We start from the raw sequence: 20,625 nt of genomic DNA, 5'->3' as shown, positions 1-20,625 counted from the left end.
TACGTATATTATTTTTAGTTTGTTTTAACCATACTTTAAAATGATTAATTCCAGTTATTATTATTCAAATGTGTGTAATTTGAGATGATTTTCGTATTTAAACTAAGGCTTGTGTTAACACAATCCATGCCTGCATTTTTACTGGAGAAGTTAACAATACTAACCATTTGTGTTCTAACTAATGCTTATGTTATTATAAAAGGCCTAAATTATCCCAAATTAAAATATAAAAATCACATCTTAAATTTTAGTATAGTAAAATCAGGGATGGTAGCGGGTTGGATTAGGTCAAATTTTTTGTCATTCCGAATCAACCTAAAAAATATGTATCATTCACCCGAATTCGACTCGACCTGAAAATGATATATTCTTCACCCAACTTGATCCGACCCGAATTTTTCTTTTTTCTATGATAGACTCTCTTATAAAAGGACACTCATAAATTATCGTTCTCATCAACAACGAACTAAACTACCGGGAATCCACGAGAATTTTTTTATTATCAACAACATATATTAATCTCTTATGACTCTTGCTTTTAATAGTACCAAAATTTCATTCAATTACTTAATTAGGTTTTCTCCCTAAACTAATGCGGTATGCTGTACGTATACACGTAAAAGGCACTCTTCCTTTGAATTTTGATCCCCTATCCGACTGTACGTACTATAATCATACCCGTCCACTCACACCGTGACACGTCAAGACTCAAAACGTTAGCCACGTGTGACATCAAAGTTGATCACCCAGCAACCGAGCTTCGAGGGCCTTTAATGGAAGTAATATCAGCTGTCTGCGTTTCGACGTCTTTTACTTGGGAAAACGATGGCTTTGTTCTCTTCTTCCTTTTTTTTTGTGTGTTCTCGTCACATCACTCACGGGCTGCGCTACGCATGTTTATCAACTCTTTGGCCTCTCTTGCATTGGTAAAAGCCATGGTTTGTTCTCTTTCTTTTACTCACCACTTGTGCGACTTTCATCTGGTAATAAACCTCATCAGTGTCCTCGTGATTCCCGTTAATGGCGTTATCCATCTCTCCCGTTTTGGTCGGCTTTTTAGTCCATTCATACGCAACGCTCCAACTAATCATCGGACATTAATGACCCTAACATCTTCACAATCTAACACCAAATTTATGAACCGATTTAAGCTTAAAATGGAAACAATCGAGGACAGCTATTAACACCGCTTAGAGTTCAAGTTTTCGTGCGACTGATTTTTGTTTCTGTTTTCACGAATATAATTATAAAATCATAAAATTAAACTTACACGTGTAATATAAATTCAAAGGATAAGGGTTTGGTCGTCGTTCAAAGGCACGAGATTTAAGGGATCGGATGCACGACACGTATGGAGACTGCATTGCCCACGGAGGCTTACCTCAAGCTGCAGAGTCGGTGCATCCCACTTATCCCAAATAATAATAAAAGGAATATGCAAAAATATTTGTTTCCTTATAAATCACTAAACCAATAATTAAGATTGTACGAATCTGGCATTTAGTTAAAAGGTTAGGGGCAAGTTAGTCCATTTGGCCTGCCTCACTGTTCTTTTCCTAAACTTCGCCAGCCCTTTAAAAGACCAGAAAAGCGGGAGAAGCAGAAATAGACTGCAGTCACAGACCACTAAGCCAGAGGGAAAAAGAAAGAAAGAGGAATGTAGAGAGAATCAGAAACAGAAAAAAAAAAATGGAGACAATTGTTAAGATGGGATTTAAATGGGGAGATAGATAAAGAAAACAGAGGATAACTAGTTGAAATATAGAGGGAAAAGTTTTTTTATTTCTTCCTTTTTAATGATGACTGGAATCATGGCAGAGCAAAATCTAGAGGAGCGAATTGGGAAACAAATGGGTTGCATGGCTGGTTTTCTTCAGATCTTTGATCGTCAACAGCTTCCCACCGGCAAACGCCTTTACTCCACCAAGCGCCTCCCTCCTTCGCCGGTAGGTATTTTTTTTCCTATTTTTGAATGTGGGTCTCTGGACCCTGGGAGATTTATTACTATATTGGTCATGTTTTATTGACTTCTCTTTTTCAGTCGAGTGAAACGACGTCGGAGGAAGAGAAGGCCGTTGAGTCGCCATTTACAAAGGGAGAATTAGAGGAGCAGACGCAAGGACGATTAGCACCATCACCGGACCGTTTCAAGGAATCTCCTGGAGCATTTGAGCTCCGGTCCCAAGCACCGGAGCCTTCTACTCCGACGGGAAACCAGAACAAGGCATCCCTTCCGTTCCCCATTTTCCAATTCAAAGAAGGCAGTACGAGGTCACCATTTAAATTTTCCAAAGAAGCTCCGAGGCTCTCTCTCGATAGCAGAGCCGTCGTTGATGCTAAAGGAAGCCTCAAACCCTCTGAGATCCGTACGAACCAATGCAAAACCAACAGTGAAGAGAATGGAGTAGATGATAACGACAAACAACGACGGTCCCCTAGCGTAATCGCGAGGCTCATGGGACTCGGATCATTACCAAATTCAGATCCCGAACCAAATGGCAAAGCGGAGCTCCGAAGGTCCGCATCGGAAGCCAGAGGCAGAGATCTATTTCAGTACCGTTTTATTGATGGAGTTAATTTCCATTTGAAAGAGAGCCAGCTACCAAATTTCCAAAACGACGAGATTTCGAGCAATGCATTGAGAGAAAATGGCGGCAAACAAGAGCATTTAATGAATAACAGATCACAAAGCTCAAGAAATGTGAAAACTGAACCGATGAAAGCTGCGGTTCGAGGAATAGGCCAAAGGAAATGTTTCTACGACTCGGCCGATTTTTTTCCCGAGCCAAAGCAACCAGTTTCCATCTACGGAGAGATTGAGAAACGACTTAAACTCAGAGGAATCGATGAACCATCGAAAGATCTCGAGACTCTTAAGCAAATCCTCGAAGCCTTGCAACTCAAAGGCCTCTTACACAACAAGAAACCTCTAAGCCAAACGAATAACAGGAACTTTGTTTATGAAAATGAACCATCTCCGATTACCGTTATCAAACCGGGAAGATCACCAGCTTCCCCGGGCAGAAGGATTGGCAACGAAACACCTTCTTCCAGTAATAGACCATGGCCTAGACCTCGCCGGAACTTGAATATCGAGGTCCCGCCGACAAAGAGTCCTAGAAATGATCGGTCGGAGAATGAACGGAACCAAAGGAAGAATAAGGGTTCAATATCTCCTACGAGGAGTGAGTGGGGCGTGAGGAGTCCTAGCAGAAGGCCGTTGAGCGTTGAAACGCAGAGTAGAGGGAATGGTAGTGTGGAGCAGAGAAGAGTATCTCCGATTCAGTCCCCTCGTGTTAATTTGAGAAAAGCCAGATTGGATCAGACGAGTAATAGTTCACCGAGAAACAGGAAATCAAAGACTGGGATTTATCAGAAAGAAAAGAAGGTAATATTTGTTCCAGCGGAAGATGAAACATCCACTGTTTCAGAGAGTAGCTTTAGCACATGTTCTCAAACTGACACCGAGGTAAATTTTCTCAATTACTTAATTACCGTGGCCATTTAGTTTTCTAATTTTGCGCAATTACCGTTGTCCTTTTATACTTGGAATAATTCATTTTTTTTCTGGCATTCTGGGTTTTTACAGAGATCGAGGGCGGTGGAGGAATACAAGGAAGGAAGGAGCCTCTTGGAAAGGTGCGATAAGCTTCTTCACAGCATAGCAGAGATGACCGCTTCAACCGAGTTGGAGCCGAGTCCTGTTTCGGTACTTGACTCGTCGTTTTACAAGGAGGAAATGTCTGTTTCCCCTGTTAAGAAACAAAGCATCGATTTCAAAGGTAAGAATGAGTGAAACATTTATTTGTTCTTAATTGTTTTTTCGTACAGTCAGAATTCTGAATCTTTAAACATTTATTCACGAGGAATATAAAAAAAGAATACGAACTGAGTTCGATTCGCTAGATTTTGCATTCGACTATGATGACGCGAGTAGACTGATGGTAAGTTTTGGCCTAGGCCTGTCACTACTGGAGACTCAAATAGCTTTCATTCAAAACTTGCTTTTCCATGATGTCATAGTCTTAGACTTTTACTTCATTGGCGAGTTATCTGATTAAGTTGTTTGACTCAGAAGACGACACATGGAACTCGTCCGACGAATCCAAGTCCGATGATAAATCAGACGTCTCTGATTTCATCTACATTTCCGATATCTTGAGGGCATCCAATTACCTGCCAGATGACTCTGATGTGTTTTCGTTGCTGGAGAAGCAGCAGCTTCTGAAAGGTAAAGACACCTCCAAAGCCTCTCGACACCGAAGGAAGCTTATATTCGACATCATCAATGAAATCCTCAACCGAAAGAGACGGCTACCGGCATGGAAGCTCATCGACTCTACGAATTCAGGGCCGGGAGAGACGTCGTTGCGGCAAATCTGGTCCGAATTCCAGAAGATTAGAGAGCGGGACTCGTCGGATGACTTGTTCGAGGTCATTTGTGGTGTGTTGAGAAAAGATCTTGCAGTGGATTCCATTAACGGCTGGGGAGATCAACCCGTAGAGATGTCGGAATCAATCCTTGATATCGAGCGTCTGATATTCAAAGACCTGATCGTCGAAACCATCCAAGATCTTGCTGTTTTTTCTGGGAGAAGTCACGAAATCTCAGCACTTCGGAGGAAGTTGGTGTTCTGATGTAAAGGATGAAATTATACTTGGCGTGCTTTCTTGTAGCTCATTGTATTTTTCGCGGCTATATTTTGATTTTTTAAAGCAAATTGGTAGATGTTTAGATGAGATCCCAAGCACATCAATCACCCCCCTTTAGCAAGCTGTAAAAAAGGCGAGATAATATTTGTGACCAAAATTGGAAACGAATTGTGAAAACTCGTGTGATCTATCATATAATCGTCATTTAACATGACAATAATAGTTTTTTTTTAATAAATCAGTAGTATAATTTTTATTTCTGGATGCTAGAATAACGACGAATAAATAAATAAAATTATAAAATTTTAATTTTTCAAAAAATAAATAAATAAAGAAAAAATATTATAGTAGGTGGTAAATTAAAAATTATTTGCTTCAAATAAAATACAAATTATACAAGAGTTGTTAATATCTAAAAATCTAAAATCTCATATACAAATATGGAGAGAGAGAGTTGTACGGTCATAATTTTAATTGAATAAACTAATATTGAGTTCGTGTTGTTGGATGATACATTAGATTCTTAAGTAAATAGTTTAATTTTGATGTTTAGGAGTTGAGTATATTGGTTTAAGAGAGTTGTCCTGACTTTTACAGTACTCGATCTAAATTAATCGATTAGTGAACCTGATATTGATTGTTATAAAATGAATTATACTATTTGGGTTTTAGTTTGAGAACCTATGCATCTATTCTAAATTATTCCTTTTTTTCAACAAACAGATCATATAAAAAATTAAATTAGATCAAACAAAATTTAAATTACAATATCTAACTCTACAAATATTTATATATTTTTTAAACATGTGTATTATTGTTGATACAAAAAAGTAGAGGTAGGAGATTGATGATAATTCATATAGTCGTGTCGATAGACCTTCAATGTATAAAGTGGTGTTCTAAAAGAGATGATTTTGGGAGAGCTTGTAATTATGTTCTCACACATATTTGAGTGAGATTGGATGATTAGTTACTTTGCTTATGACTTTAGATGAACCATCAACCATATGTGATTTGGGGTGTCGTCTATGTACATGGATAGATCGAGTAGGCGGATCAGTGCAGTTGTTGGTGTTTGAACCTGTAAACTTTAGGAACAATTTTTAAATACTGAAGGACGTTGGTTTATATAAGTGTGGTTATATATAACAAAGTATCTAACGGATGATAGTTTGAACAATCTCTTCTTGATCTTCTTCTCATTTTCCATCGAGGCCTCACTATGGTCAATCTAGTCTGCCTGTCTTGTAACTTGTAAGCTGCAATTGTTGACCCGACTCGTTCAAAAACCATTGAGAAACGAGTTGTGGTTCCTGGTTGGATTTTGATTCAACGATAGACACAAAACCGTGCACTTTTGGTTTTGTTTCTCGGCATTCAATTTGCAGAGAGTACTTGTCTTTTCCCTTTTCCTCTTCTTAAATGCCCTCTTATAGCAAGTTGCCAGAGTCATCGAATGGAACCGCCGTTTATAAAGGCGTCGGCCATAGGAGTGAGGAATGAACCTTTGGAGTTTTGACTGTCTGTACCCTTTAAAAAGATCTCTAATGATCCTGATACTGTCAGTGTGAAACAAAAAACCATGGCGGATCCTTTTCCGTATCTTTTGCTTAGATATTTAGCATCATTGGTTTTGCTCACCTTCCTGTTTCTTAAACTACACCATTTTTATGAGTATTAATGCCCATAGAACAAAGCTGAGCTACCCAGTTTTGTGTTGAATGTTGTTGTCAGGTAAAAAGGACAGTAAAACATGATTCAATGCTTTGATTCAATCAGAGAGATGGGGCTGACTGTTAAGGGCCCTCTCTCAATTAAGATCCCGAAAGGGATGTGGGAGGCACTAATTCGATGGACGAATGGCTCTCTCTCTTTTCTTTCTTTTTTTTACATGCATGGGGACTGCAAAAGAAGACGATGCGGTGAAAATTTCAATGTTGTTTGGCGCTTTCATTGATTCAAACACACATGGAAATTGAGCGTGATGGAAGAGGAGGAAGACACATGCAGGCGTGCCATGCTTGAAATGTTCCTTTGGAATTCATCAATGGCGATGGAGGAGTAGGGCAGTGGATTTTGTCCTATCCATCTCACTTATTCAAGATTAATTGATTTGAATAATTTATAAGAATTACTCCAATTTTACTCTCAATTTTTTAAAATTATAAGAGTAAGTATATAAATGGTCTCATGACTACAAAATATTGCTTTATTAAGTCTTCTCACTATTAAAAGTTATAAAATAGTATTTCGACTATTCAGAGTTGTTTTGTTGAGTAGTTTGACTATTAAAAGTTACAAAATGATAACCCGGCTATTTATTATGTTCCAAACTCATCATTTTCCATTAAAATTTTGACAGCGATCTGAGCCGTACGTTAACTTTATGCCTGAGATATGATAAAATTTGATCTCAGTATCTCAAATGACTATTATATCTCAGTTAACAAGCTAGCGTCGAACTTATATGGCCATTATTGTTTCCCCAAAAAAAAGGATGAGCTTGAAACAAAATAAATAGTCGAGTAATCATTTTTAACTTTTTAATAGTTTATTAAACAAAGTAACTCCCGATAATCGAAGAATCATTTTATAACTTCTAATAATCAAATGATTTAATAAAATAATATCTTATAATCGAGAGACTATTTGTGTATTTTTACCCAAATTACAATTATAATAATAAATTATTCTAAATCAATCATTGAAACATATAAATACGAATGAAACGATTTCAATAATTAACGAGAATTATAATTTAAAGGAATACCTTATATTCAAGAATTTGATTTAAAGGGATGTTGGAAGACTTCTATGATTTATCAGAAAATCACTGTAGCTATATTTATCTCAGGTTTGACTCGATGAGTTCGTAGATTCCCAACTTTTTTGATGCAGGGGATCTGAGACAGATGATGTTGAGCTGTCAGATTGCACCTTGATGGCGCTGAGATACCACGAATTGGCAGATCAGGTCAAAGGCGGGAATTGATTGTGACATGTTCCTCATTTGGGTCGTTTTGAGTATGTTTCAGTCTTTTGGCCATAACTTTGGCTACATGTGTCAGAATCGCGCATAAAACCCCAATCCGGAAAGCTCTTTTCGACGCGCACGCTCTCCACATCGAGCTACGCTCCATGTGATATTTTTTTCAACCTCAAATTCTGCCGTTTTCCCCTCCAAATCACTAGAATTAAATATTTTTTACTATTTATGGTAATATTTTGATTGTCAATTAGGAAGTCAATTTAAATCCGATTTAGGCCGGATTTTTTGGAGATTGCTTATTTTATTTCGAATTTCAATTTAGAGTGATTTTCGGGATTTTGCTATTTTTGGTAAAATTCGAATAAAGACGATTTTTGGCTATAACAGTCCGGCTTGTGGACTGATTTTGGCATTGTTTGATTTGATAATATTTTATTAAACTCTAAAGACTTTTTTTCTCTGGATTTTTTTGGGCGAATTTTCTCTTGTGAATCATCTGTTGGAGCGCTTGCAGGATAGTCACTATTTTGTCTGACGTCACTTTTAACCTTAGTGTACGATATAATAAGGATAAAGCAACGCTGTCCGTAAGTATCCATATAATTCTTATTTTTTTCAGGTTCTAATTTCTTACCTTGATTAATCTGAACTGATCTAGGTGGTACACTTGTTTTTGATAGGCGAGTATCTCAACGAGAATTTTCTATATACACAAAGACTCAAACCTAAAACTTTATTTAAATGATATCAAACTACTTATCATTTAAATCATACTATTATTACCAGAATTTTCTATCTGCCTCTTTATTTCTTCATTAAATATAATAACGCGAAGGGGAAAAAAAGCATTTTTTGGGATTTTTATATTTTATTTTAATCAAAGAATTCTACGATTTGGCCCTTTTGGTAGTCATTAATAAATGTTCTTTTTACTTCCATTATTTTTCAAAATATTACCATTGATATTTTATTTATTAATTGATGATTTAAAATTAAATATTGTATTTTTTTTATTATAGGATGATTTTCAATTTAATTTACAATATTGAAATTCTTAAAATTAATCTTATTTAAAAAAATCTAACATCACATTTCTTTAAAACAACTAGTAATTGATCAAACAAAATATGAATTTGAGTACATGTCATGGTATAATTATTAAATTATATATGCCTCTACAACTGCCTACATCATAGAATGTTACATGTTTAAATACATTTGAATTTTAAGTATATAAATTGATAAATATCATAACAATAATAATATTTATCGATTTAAAACCCGAACCACTTAATTATTAAGTTTGTTATCCAAAGGACACCATGCATGTATACATGAAATATCTTGGTGTAACTTTTTAGTCCTCAATTATGAGAGATAATAGAAGCCAACCAAGGATTTCATTACATCAATGAATGCGCTGTTTTTCTTTGTCATGGAATGCATGTATTCATGTATAAAGAACAATAATACACTGAATCGAAATGGAATGCCGAGTTTTGTGCGGTTTAAAACTAGCTGTGGTCCACTGTCTTATTCTTCTTTAATCACACCAGAGGGCCTTGTGGCCCATTTTATAACATGGCTGGTCCCTCTTATCACCAGGCCTTGGCCATTCACTGTTGATGTATTTAGATAGAGCTAGGCCTACCTGAATGACAATAACAATAATTGGGTCTCACATTATTCAAAACAATAATAGCACTGTCACCACTTGTTTGGGGTGAGCAAAACTCGACTCGAATTATCTTTCTGGTTGACATCTATTTGTTTACTTTGATGATCTATCCTTGTTTAGACATCGAATTAGTTGTCTTTCGTCGATAGATGCTCGCAATCACCGAAAATAAATCACGGTTAAATTATAATGAAGCTAATTTGTCAATACATCATCGTTGTTATATATATTTTAATGTTAATGTTAATGATGTTTATTTTTATCATCAGCACTAATAATTTTTGTTTGTGTTTGTAATTTTCTAAATAGTTCGACTGAATTATTTATTTATTATTTAATAATTAGTTTGTATATATTTTTAATTTGAAGAAAAATAATCTAATTTTATAATTTTATAATTTTTTTATTGTGTTTTGTTCAATTAAACTAAGTTGAAATATTACACCGTTGCTTAAAATGCTAGTAACGGGACGCTGGGTGGTGCATTGGTGACATAACCGCGCATGTGCCGCTGCCCCTATATACTTTTCTTGCGTGTGACATTACGAATGGTTGTTTTGTGTATGTGTCTTTGATCTTTGTGTAATCATTGTCATCGTTACTAGACGTGGTTGTCCTAATCTTTTTCACTTTTTTTGGGTAAATCACATATTTATTATATAAATTATCAGTTCTAATATGTTTTATTACTTAAACTTTTAGTTTTTCTCAAAATCATACTTATAATTTAGTTTTTGTTTTATTTTAGTATTTCGTCGTTAAAATTAGTTTTTGTTTCATTTTAGTACCCAATTCAAAATTTAACAGTAAGTTTTGAAAATATTAAAAGTTTAGGTACTAAAACGGATCAAAACTGATACTTCAGATACTAAACGCGTTAAGGTTTTAACGGCGAGATACTAAAATGAAATGAAAACTAAACTTTAGGTATAGTTTTGAAAAAAAAAATGAAAGTTGTGTGGGAGAATTAGGATGTTAGAGCATTTGCAATTCTGATGTTGGTGCCTTAATCAAGTAAAGGAAGTATCAATGTCTAGGTATTGGAAGCCACATGAATTGTAGTAGTATGGCTAAAATAATACTGTGGTTCTGGCTGTTCTCTGCTACATTTCCCTTGAATATTTTCTGGTTTTTTGCTACTTTTGTGCTTGCAAGAACCAAATTTCATCGATCATTGATGTTATTGTAAGGACCGAAGTAATTATCGGGTTGTCTGTACTTATATTAAACTAGCTGATTTCTGTTCCAAGAACCTTTACCTTATCCTTTCCTGAGTGACGTGTGTTAGGTAAGATATTGGTTGGACGCTTCAGTGATCTTATGGCCCTTACTGTGAATGTAAAAGGAAAATTTAAATATAGGTCATCTAGTAGAGCTCGTAAAGTGACAAAATATCTTAGCAAGAGACTAGAGATGACACAAAAGGAGCAACCAGCTGACAAATTCTTAGAAGTTTCAGCCACTAAGTACATTCTTCAATAACCGAGCTTTAAATGTCCGGTTATAGTTCTTTTTGAATATCTTAAACTTGGTTGACATTTTGATGATTCCCATATTAGTTCTTATTCACAGTCTGTGCTATTGAAATCCAAATACTGCCCTCTTAGAGTGACACGAATTTCTTTCCTGGTCACCAACATGTTTTGTCCACCCACTTGTTCATACCGTCTTGTATCTGATTGCCGATTAACTTCAAAATATTATTATGAAGGGAATTAACTTTCGGCTGAATTTCAAGGGGAAAGTGGGTCTACCAGTCACTCTCTCATTGAGACAGAAAAGAAAGCAGAAGAATCTTAGATTGCTCACTTGGCAGCACCTAAGGTGGGAGACACAACTGGTCCACCCTTGCTGACCTTAAAGCCTACAATGATTTTTCAGTCAAAAACACTTCTCCTAATAGGAAAGCTTGTTGGCTTTTCCATTAGCGTTAATTAAAAAGTGGAAGTGTATCATCATGGTCAAACCCCTCATCAAAAGATCCAAAGAAAACACTGAAGTATCCATTGCTCTGCTTATGGAATTTGCCAAGAATTATTACGGTTCTGAGAAGGTAAAAAACCATCCGTTTTAAAATCTGTTGAACCTCAACCAGAACCCCTTGTTAGTGTGCTGGGGAGAGGGGGAGTTCTCGGGTAATATGTGCATTTTGGTGAGTGTATTCTCTGAGCATAAATAAGGAAATGCTAACTATGTTGATTTTTACAAATTGAAGGGTGCGATTATGCTTATCAGTGGTCTAAGCATGGCAGTAGTAGTCAAGTGATTAAGAAGCAATTCATCGATAATTTCTATAATCAACGTAATGATCTTCTGAATCTTTCTTAAAACACTATGTCGAATTTTCTAAGATGAAGTTGTCTTTAGTAACAGTAAGAAGTAATAACTTAGATTAAAGAGTTTCCAATTTCTATAGTACCAATAGTCCATATCAATTTATGATATCAACCTCTAATCTTGTATAACTTTGAGCACAAGCTTCCCTTGTTTGCTTCTTTAGCCATAGTATCTGCATGGAGGCTAATTCTTAGTTTTGGAATGCTAAATTACTCTCTTTTTTACTGTTTAGCCATATTACTATTATTATCTAAGATTTAGATTTCTTTCTTCAAGACGATATATTTTGAGGTTGAATCGTACACCTTAATCAAAGATTGGTTCTGTGAACATCTCAGTGCAATTTTAGTTCTGCACTTCTTTAACACTCCTTCAGTGCCTTTGTATTGTTTTACTTTTTACAGCCCAAAATTTTCTATTGGATTCCTTTTGTACGGTTGTTTATGTTTACGTGCAAGATCGATACTCTTAGTGTATTCTCATGTTTGAATTATGAAAGATGGCACTAGTTTAGTATTTTTACTGTGACTATTTAAAATGTCAAAAGAGCTTACTGAAATTCTCAACATTTTAGTTTCTAGAATCTGTCTGCATGGAGTTTGTTGAAAAGAAAAGGCCTTTTCTTTGTTGCACTGAAGTAATTATAATTTACAATGTAGTATGGGATGTTGTGAATTTCAAGATGAAATTTTCAAGTGTTTTACAAGTATTTGTATTGAACAATAATGAAAAGATTTTCAGGTCAACTTTTGTGATCATCGATGAAAACCGTCGTTAAAGTTCCCGTTTCCCCTAAACGCATTGGCCGGAGCTCTTCACTGTGTGCATTTGGTTAGCCTTACCTGCATATGATATTTAGAGAAAGGATAGATTTGGTCAGAAATACAACTTCCACTGTCATATCAAGCACTCATGAAAGCTCATTTGTGCTAGGAACAGCATTGAGTTGGCCAAGTTGAAGGACCAAATTTGAGATTTGTACTGTGCACCACAATGATAAAAAGATGGAAGTACATATAAAAGTGCGGTTTAAATAAATTATTACATAATTTGTAGCAAGGCTGCTTGAGCGTCGGATCGTCGATTGATGCTGGAGGTTCCTGACCGAAAATCATCTCGCAGCTCATATCATCAAAATCTGCAGTTAAAAATGCATCAGAGCTTCTGTTAACTGTTCTGATGGATTGGCTTCATAAACAGTAATGGTCTCCTGCTTCTCATGAATGATTGGCACGTGGAAAGTGTGAATAATATTCAAGCTTTGATGGTTTTAATGATACAATTTCTAGGCAGATTGTGATTTTATATGGAGTTGGCTGTAGAATAATGATTGGATTCATGGGAACCAGAAGAATTCAGCATATCTTTCATAACGAGTCGATACATGGAATTTAATCAAAAGATTTGTTATTGTTATACCAAATTTACGGCCTAGAAAGAATGTAAGAATGAACATCATGGTTTTGTGTATGCATAATGCACTGCATTTTGTGTTATTTTACATCCTAGTATTCTCGGTTGAGGTTGAACGGGTCCACTTGCAGCTTTGCACCCTAAGTGCTGAAGCATGCAGGCCCTACATTGACATAATGGGCATGAGCTCCACAATCTAGTGCAAGAACTGTTACTGTTTGAATTATTTTTCTTTTCCCCTTTTTCCTGTTCTAACACCAATTTTCCCTGTTTTATTTATTTAATCATCGATCTGAATGACTGTATACTTACTTGGAACCATGTTTACCGGCATTCCCAGGGAATCCTTAATAAAGGCTTGAGAGGGCATCTTGCAAAGATTGATGCACATTCCAACACAGTTGCTCTGCTCCAGGAACCTACAAAAAGTTCAAGCAAATATTGGAGGATTACCAGGATGATCTAGGGTGATGAAATCTTTATCGATGAATTCAATGTTGTGAGGATGACGACGACGATGACCATCATCATGATAGCAATGGACAAAAAGCAGAGTCCAGCACACAATCATTGGAACAGGTTATTTACCGTATTAAAGTTTCTTAAGTTGGTAAGGAAGGGTCTCCATCTTGGATTAGACTATAGTGCTTAATTATAATGGCGAGCGTTGGTAAAATTACCTGCACTTTTTTACATAGACGACATTCTTTTCTCTCCTTCCGTCGAACTCCGATTCCCGGACCTTGTGGCATTGAATCAATAAGGATGTTAGATTTATCAGGAGGAAATCATATGCATGTATGAGCCATGACACAAGTTTTACATCGCCATAAGCCGCACGTGGTTTATGCATGTTAGTGTTTGCTAAAAAAAACATTATATCATGTCTCCCTGTTTTTCTCTTCTTTATTATTGGCATTGCCATATTATACAAAGAAATGAACTACTTCCCACCATCTGCTTACCTCAGAAGGTCCGATGAGCCAGGCGAAAAAAACGGTGGTGAAGGCGGCGAAATATTCCCTTGTGAATTGAGATTGAGGCAGCAATATTCTTATCTGCCATTGGATCACCACCACGTCAATGATACCAATATTAATTTAGTAAACCATATTTCCCCATCATTTTTAAAATAAAAAAAAACAGGCAGGGAATCATTCTATGGAGCAGTCGACCCCTAATATGAACGTAAACCAACATGAAAGCATCACATATTTAGGGGGGGGGGGGTTTCTCTCTAAAAAGCCATTGTTGTTTCGTATTAGAACTCATGTGAGTTCCATGCATTTAGAATAGGGTAAACCAGCAGTGGAAATGAACTTGCCATGTCTAGAATGAACTTGGGGATGACATTGTCAATAGCTTTAACGACAAGCTTCTGTTGCGTTTTAGTATTGAATCTCTTCGACATCATTGCCGTAGTCTCCATCAAGCTCTCGTACCCACTCGACATGCTCTTCAGCCCTGCATATATAGCAATTTTTCAACATTTTCCAAAATTCAATCTCTTCTTCTTCCTATAGAAACAAAATCATGGTGACCATAGAAAACGAACCTGTTGCAGCTTGTAGACTTTGGGATAGATAATTAATAGCCAAAAGATCAAACCAGCCGTCGTTATGTACACTGCTACCAGCTTTGCTATCTGCGGGCTTTAACTTCTTCAACCTCAACCTCTCCGTAACTAAATTCTCCGGCGGCCTAGCCAGCACCGAACGAACCGGACGACACCGCCGCTCATCTGCTGGCCTCGAAGGCGTCACTGTCGGGCTCCGGCTTTGTAAAATCAACTTAGCTTCCATTGATGGAAAAAGAAAAAGACAAGTAAAATCCTGATGTGAATGGAGGGGACTACTGACTAGCACAAGGAGCGAGTATATAAGAACAAAATGTGCATGTGGAGCATATTTGGAGAAAGCAACGAGATGTGCAGTCGTTAGCAATGCTCAAAATAGAAGGCATGGTGGTGTTTAAAGATGCTGTTTTGTTGGTATTGGGAAACAAAGATGTTGAGCTATTAACGGCATAGATAGTACAACAAGTGGAGGTTGATTTAATTGTACAAGTGTAAAATTGAAAATTTCAAGGCTTTGCGATCCCCATACGACAGTACGATTTGAAGTTAGGGAACGAATTTGAATTTATAAAATTTTAGAGATATAAAAATAATGTTTTTAATAAAAAACACATAAATAAAATCTAAAATATATGATAATTTTAAATTTTAATAAGTTATTACCTCTTCCATCCTTGGTCGTTTTTGCAGAAACCAAGTAGATGGGGAAGTCAATTCTAGGCCAAGTAACTCAGCCCCATACTAGAAATGTATTAAATAAAGGGTCCATTTCTTCTTTCAGTCCCTGTATTCTTTGCACACTTGAAATTTAACCCCTCTACTTTTCGTTTCAAGAAGGATAAATCTGTAATTTGATACCTGAACTTGGCTTAAAGATTCAATTTGATGGTTTCGTGTTTTTTGTCCAATTGAGGTATTTGAACTTAACTTATCAGTTCAAATTGGTACTAGACTTTTGCTTATTAATACTTGATCTAATAGACCAAGTTCATATTTAGAAACTCTTTTGATTTAATAATTGAATTTCAAGTATCTAATATACCCTTTCAAGAAACTCGTTTGATTTAATAATTGAATTTCAATTCATGGCATTGTTAAAGGAATTTAGCTAATTTGATTATTTGTAAAAAAAAAATTCAAGTGTTCAATCTAAAATTACGTAAAAATCATATAAGAATAAAAAACACCTAAATTTTCAATTTTTTTCAAAATCATACCTAAAGTTTAACTTTTGTTTCATTTTAGCACCCATTGTTAGAAAATTAACTCATTTAATACCTAAACTATTAATTTTGATCCGTTTTAATACTTAAACGTTGATTTTTTTTTCAAAAATTAAAAATAAATTTTGAACAAAGGTACTAAAATGAAACAAAAACTAAGCTTTAAGTATGGTTTTGAAAAAATTGAAAGTTTAGGTACTAAATTAATCAAAATTTATAGTTTAAGTACTAAACACATTATTTACCCATAAAAGTTTTGGTAATGTGAGTAATTGAACTTCAATTAGCAAAAATCCTCCAACAGTCATTACTAATTGAACTTCAATTATTAAATTAAAAGAACAAAAGAAATGCATTCTCATAATTAAAAATAAAAGAATCAAATTCAAAATGTTTAAAGAGTACAAAGGCCAGTTCTAAATCTATGCTTGAATGTGATCCAAATGGCAAATGTGGAATCTTGATGAAGAACAGCCGGCTGGATGCTTATACCTCTTCAAGGAGTAAAGACAAGCAGCTCTTCAAATTGGATAAGAACATGCCCGATTTCTTTATAACTAATTAATATAAATTTATTCATTTGTTTATTTTTATTCAAAATCTTCAATATATTTATATTTTACCATAAATCATGTCAAATGAGCATATTATAACTTTAGAGCCAGATTTCCAAGGAAACAGTAGTTAAAAGTATCCAACAGGAACCATTCCTGCTCTAACAAAGATCATAATTCATAAGTTCAACGAAACAAACCTTGAGAATTACTACCATCGTATATGCTAATCAGATGTTCTAGACAGATTAAACAAAGCCTACAAATAACACAGAAGACGCAACAGATAAAGGTACTGGAAAGCCAAACCTAGTTGAAATCAGGCATTACTATTCTTTGGTTGTCTTGTTGATGAGGGACTTGTGAATGTGAGGGATCACACCACCTCCAGCAATGGTGCCTTTGATAAGGGTGTCAAGCTCTTCGTCTCCCCTAATAGCCAGCTGCAGATGCCTTGGGGTGATTCTTTTCACTTTCAGATCCTTGCTCGCATTTCCGGCCAACTCAAGAACCTCAGCGGTCAGGTATTCGAGGATTGAGGCCAAGTAAACAGCAGCTGTTGCCCCAACTCTCCCATTTGCAGAAGCCCTGGACTTGAGATGACGGTGGATACGACCCACTGGGAACTAATAACAAGAAACAGTGAAGCGTACTGAGGAACCATATGACAAATACCAGGAGGAAAGAAAACCCTCATTTTGATATGGTCTTACCAGGCAAACAACAAAGACTACAATTATAAACAGATTGAAACAAGGACATAGAATCCTGATAAATTTGTTTAACTCATAATACAGAAACAATTTGAACTGGTTAAAGATTAAAAATTACACCATGGGTATAGATACTTCGCTGACTGAGTTGCATCAACTTTTTTTTATGGATGAACGTGCTTTCATTACCCAAAAGAAGCAAGAATCTGATGCCTGCTTACAATGTGTCAAACGAACCAACTACATATACATTATTCAGCTAAGTCTCAGCTTATGTAAAGCTGTGAATTGATCATATCAGTCCTGTTTATCTTCCTAAAATGCTTAAAAAACTCTCGAGAAAAATAGGAATGAAACACGGCACTGGACAGAGAGAACTAGGATTTTTGTTCCCATGAGGCTAAAACAAGAGCTATATCATTCAAAACCCATATGCCAAAATATGAGTAAATCGTTCTTTGTTTTAGCATTCATAATCACTGTGCTTTGACATAAAAAAGATGAACAACTTGCAAATGTCTCGATAACCAACCACGAGTACTTCAAGCTTTAACCGTTCTTTCTCTAAGCTTACTCTTATCATAACCAAATTTGGAGAGAGAAATTATTTTATACCAATTACAATAAAAAGTGAAAAGATCTAAATTATCTAGCCCACAAAAACAAACACAGAGTCCACCTTCTCGATTTACTCCTTTTCCTTCTTTTTATAATTCATGAACCAAATCATCCAAAGGTAACAAGCATGTATAACTGAAAAGTTCTGAGAAACACCTGGATTCCGGCACGAGATGAACGAGAAACCGGGCGCTTCTTGTCCTTGTCCTTGTTAGCTGCGACTGTTTTCGCCGCCAAAAGCCCCTTTCCACCTTTTCCTGCCATCCTCGTTCACCTTTAAAACACACACACACACAAACAAGTGAAAATAATGCCATCACATCATTACTATAACCCAGATCTGTTAAATACTAATCACATCCGGGGAGCCTTAGAAGCTTAAAATTTTGAATCGATAAAATCTGTATCTATGATGTAGTAGATGAAAATAAAAGGTTGCGGCAAGAGAGACCTGAGAGACTTTTAGAGTGATCGAAAGCTTGAAAGTGATTAAACTGTGGAAATATGAAACAATGGGATGGGATTTCTGGGTTTATAATCATTTTAAATGCCAGAAAATGAAATGGCGGTTAATTTTAGGTGGGAAATTTCTTCGATTTCGACATTTAAAAAAATTTCGATCGGTTTTCTTGCCAAATACCCTTCCTTTTTCTTTTTCCAAAATTCGCTGCCACCCCAATTCGTCTGTTGGAGCAAACACGTGACATAGCCCACTCTCTTGTATTACTATTATTATTATTAAAGTTAACTACGATGATTATTTATATTTGTGTTTTTATTTATTTTTTGTCATTGATTTTAAAAAACATAAGATATGATAAATTTCGTTTTTTATTTAATTAAGATGTAATCATTATAGGTTAGTTATTGTTAACAATTAATATAAAATGTGACGTAATAATTTGTATAAACACATGTTTGATCTTTGTTATTTTCATATTTTCACGATTTAATCATATTTTTAAATAGATTTTAACAAAAAAAAATATTTTTAAATGAAAATAAAAAAATATTTTAAAATTAAGTTAATAATAAACTACATTTAATAAGTTAATATATGTAAAATATAATGTATTTAAGTATTTATACACTAAATACAAAAATATATATACTATGTTGTCTACTTTAGATCAAGTAGTGGTCTTGGCACGACACGTGGCATGACATTTAACATCATTTGATTAGGTGATTAAATTTATTTTAATTATTAAAAGTGTGACTAAATTGAGAGAATATGTAAATAATGGGGATCAAATGTGCGATTATATCAAAATATTTAAACACTGTTAATATCAGTTAACTCGGTTGATCACGCCTCAATTAAATAAAAACGAAAGTGACAATATCTTAATTAAATAAAAATGAAAGTGATTATATCTTATGTTTTTTAAATCATTGACAAAAAGTGAACAAAACACAAACATAAGTGCTTATTTGTGTAGTTAACCCTTGTTATTAATTTAGGGCAATTACAAGGTAACCATTCACACCCATTATTATTAGTGCTCGAACTCGAAAACTTAAGAAATAACAACAATTCATTTACCATTGAGGTCTTTGGTTCGTGCGTGGCTTAGACCACTCAATAGGTGAATTGGGGTATTTTTTGTAGCCGTCTAAATGAATCGAGTTTAAACGAATAAAGTTATGTTTGTGTTTGTTTATTTAATTTTAAAATTAATCATATTTTGTTTGTGTTTGTTTAAATTTTTAATATTGTGTTCATGTTTTTTTTTTTGTATTAATGTTCAACTTGTTTAGCGTTCGCGAACATGTTCGGTTTTATGTTCTAAAATAGTGCAATTACACCGATGGTCATTAAGTTTTTTAGGCTTAATAATTTGAACTCAAAAGTTCACATATTGTTTAAATTAGTTCATACCTCCACCAATATTTAAAAGGATAAACTACACAAATGGTCACTATTTTTAAGTAAATTTTTGTTTTTCTCACTAAAGTTTTAAAAGTAATGAATTGGTCACTAACGTCTTTGATTTATAATAAACCAGTCACTAATAGTTAACCGTCGTTAATGTGGCTAATGAAATGCTAATGTGGCATGTTCAACTGATTCAGCACTGTTTCACAGCATTAGACGAAAATAGACCAATTTCTTTTTCATATTTGCTTTTTCTCAGATAATTTCTAATATAAATTATTAATAATTTTGATTAAATATAAAATAAATTCAATTTTTATTAGAGTTTTCATATATTTAGGGATGAGCACGGGTCGGGTTTGGGTCAAACCAACCCGAACCCAACCTAATTTTTTTAAATAAAATCTGAACTCGATTTAGCCTTATCCAAAATAATATATTTATTAAAAAATATTATTTTTATTCAATACAAATAGGGATTAAATTGAAAAAAATATATAAGTGAGTATTATTGTAATTATCCCTAAATACATAAGGTAAAATTATTTTTTCCCGAATCGGGTCGGACATTTTTACCCTAAAACCGATCCGTCACAACCAGAATGCATCCTTCAAAAAATCCGATCCGACCAAACCCGTACGTGATTTTTTTTAAAAATCATACCGACTAAGTAAGGTTCGGGTCACATGCGCATCCTTTCCTTCATTGGACTGAAAGGGCTTAACCTTACCTGTAAAATTCGGAATAAGATGGGCCACGCGATTCAGTATCCGGAACAGGGCCGAATCCATTCCATCAACGGTTAAACGACAGCTCCATATCCTTCGGCGACTCTACCAATGGTACTGCATTTTGTAAGGACATAACGGTCCAAAGTCTTGAAAAATAAGGACATTTTTGTCAGAAATGGGCTGACAAATTCTAACTTCCCTTCTAAAACCCTTTTTGTCTCAACAAGCCTGCGCGGGTTCGCAGCTTCACCTCGTAATCT

At 35.1% G+C, this 20,625-nt stretch overlaps 3 protein-coding genes across 5 annotated transcripts; 1 reads left to right on the top strand and 2 right to left on the bottom strand.

The window, feature by feature from the left end:
• Positions 1-1,504: 1,504 nt before the first annotated feature.
• Positions 1,505-4,731, top strand: LOC120182024 (protein LONGIFOLIA 2-like). 3 transcript variants are annotated; one of them, XM_039187049.1, is made up of 5 exons: positions 1,505-1,946; positions 2,042-3,469; positions 3,590-3,782; positions 4,079-4,629; positions 4,666-4,731. In XM_039187049.1, exons 1-5 carry the CDS (start codon positions 1,797-1,799, stop codon positions 4,675-4,677), a joined length of 2,334 nt encoding a protein of 777 aa, XP_039042980.1. In that variant the 5' UTR covers positions 1,505-1,796; the 3' UTR covers positions 4,678-4,731. The 3 variants fall into 3 exon arrangements, with proteins under 3 accessions (XP_039042980.1, XP_039042979.1, XP_039042981.1); XM_039187048.1 differs by having other exon boundaries at positions 4,076-4,629; XM_039187050.1 differs by lacking the exon at positions 4,666-4,731 and having other exon boundaries at positions 4,076-4,638.
• Positions 4,732-12,586: 7,855 nt separating this feature from the next.
• LOC120181980 (beta-carotene isomerase D27, chloroplastic-like) lies at positions 12,587-14,872 on the bottom strand. The gene is made up of 6 exons (XM_039187009.1): positions 14,626-14,872; positions 14,395-14,534; positions 14,036-14,128; positions 13,751-13,812; positions 13,383-13,489; positions 12,587-12,795 (listed from the first exon to the last, which is right to left on the bottom strand). Exons 1-6 carry the CDS (start codon positions 14,870-14,872, stop codon positions 12,587-12,589), a joined length of 858 nt encoding a protein of 285 aa, XP_039042940.1.
• A 1,681-nt stretch (positions 14,873-16,553) lies between these two features.
• LOC120182028 (histone H2A variant 1-like) lies at positions 16,554-18,277 on the bottom strand. Its single transcript, XM_039187055.1, has 3 exons — positions 18,206-18,277; positions 17,911-18,028; positions 16,554-17,049 (listed from the first exon to the last, which is right to left on the bottom strand). The coding sequence occupies exons 2-3, from the start codon at positions 18,016-18,018 to the stop codon at positions 16,753-16,755; spliced, it is 405 nt and encodes a 134-aa protein (XP_039042986.1). The 5' UTR covers positions 18,019-18,028; positions 18,206-18,277; the 3' UTR covers positions 16,554-16,752.
• Between the last annotated feature and the right edge of the window lie 2,348 nt (positions 18,278-20,625).

The sequence above is a fragment of the Hibiscus syriacus genome, unplaced genomic scaffold (genome assembly GCF_006381635.1).
Source record: "Hibiscus syriacus cultivar Baekdansim isolate YM2019G1 unplaced genomic scaffold, ASM638163v2 tig00112614_pilon, whole genome shotgun sequence".
Lineage (NCBI taxonomy): Eukaryota > Viridiplantae > Streptophyta > Magnoliopsida > Malvales > Malvaceae > Hibiscus > Hibiscus syriacus.
This window is presented reverse-complemented; position numbering and strand designations above follow the sequence as displayed.

Bases quoted from the DNA above. Each gene is read 5' to 3' on its own strand.
- LOC120182024 (XM_039187048.1), top strand. From the start codon at position 1,797: ATGATGACTGGAATCATGGCAGAGCAAAATCTAGAGGAGCGAATTGGG. The intron at 1,947-2,041 runs GTAGGTATTTTT...TCTCTTTTTCAG, and splicing joins AGCGCCTCCCTCCTTCGCCG to TCGAGTGAAACGACGTCGGA. The intron at 3,783-4,075 runs GTAAGAATGAGT...TGTTTGACTCAG, and splicing joins ACAAAGCATCGATTTCAAAG to AAGACGACACATGGAACTCG.
- LOC120181980 (XM_039187009.1), bottom strand. From the start codon at position 14,872: ATGGAAGCTAAGTTGATTTTACAAAGCCGGAGCCCGACAGTGACGCCT. The intron at 14,535-14,625 runs GTTCGTTTTCTA...CTATATATGCAG, and splicing joins AAGTCTACAAGCTGCAACAG to GGCTGAAGAGCATGTCGAGT. The intron at 13,813-14,035 runs GTAAGCAGATGG...CAATGCCACAAG, and splicing joins GGCTCATCGGACCTTCTGAG to GTCCGGGAATCGGAGTTCGA.
- LOC120182028 (XM_039187055.1), bottom strand. From the start codon at position 18,018: ATGGCAGGAAAAGGTGGAAAGGGGCTTTTGGCGGCGAAAACAGTCGCA. The intron at 17,050-17,910 runs GTGTTTCTCAGA...TCTTGTTATTAG, and splicing joins CATCTCGTGCCGGAATCCAG to TTCCCAGTGGGTCGTATCCA.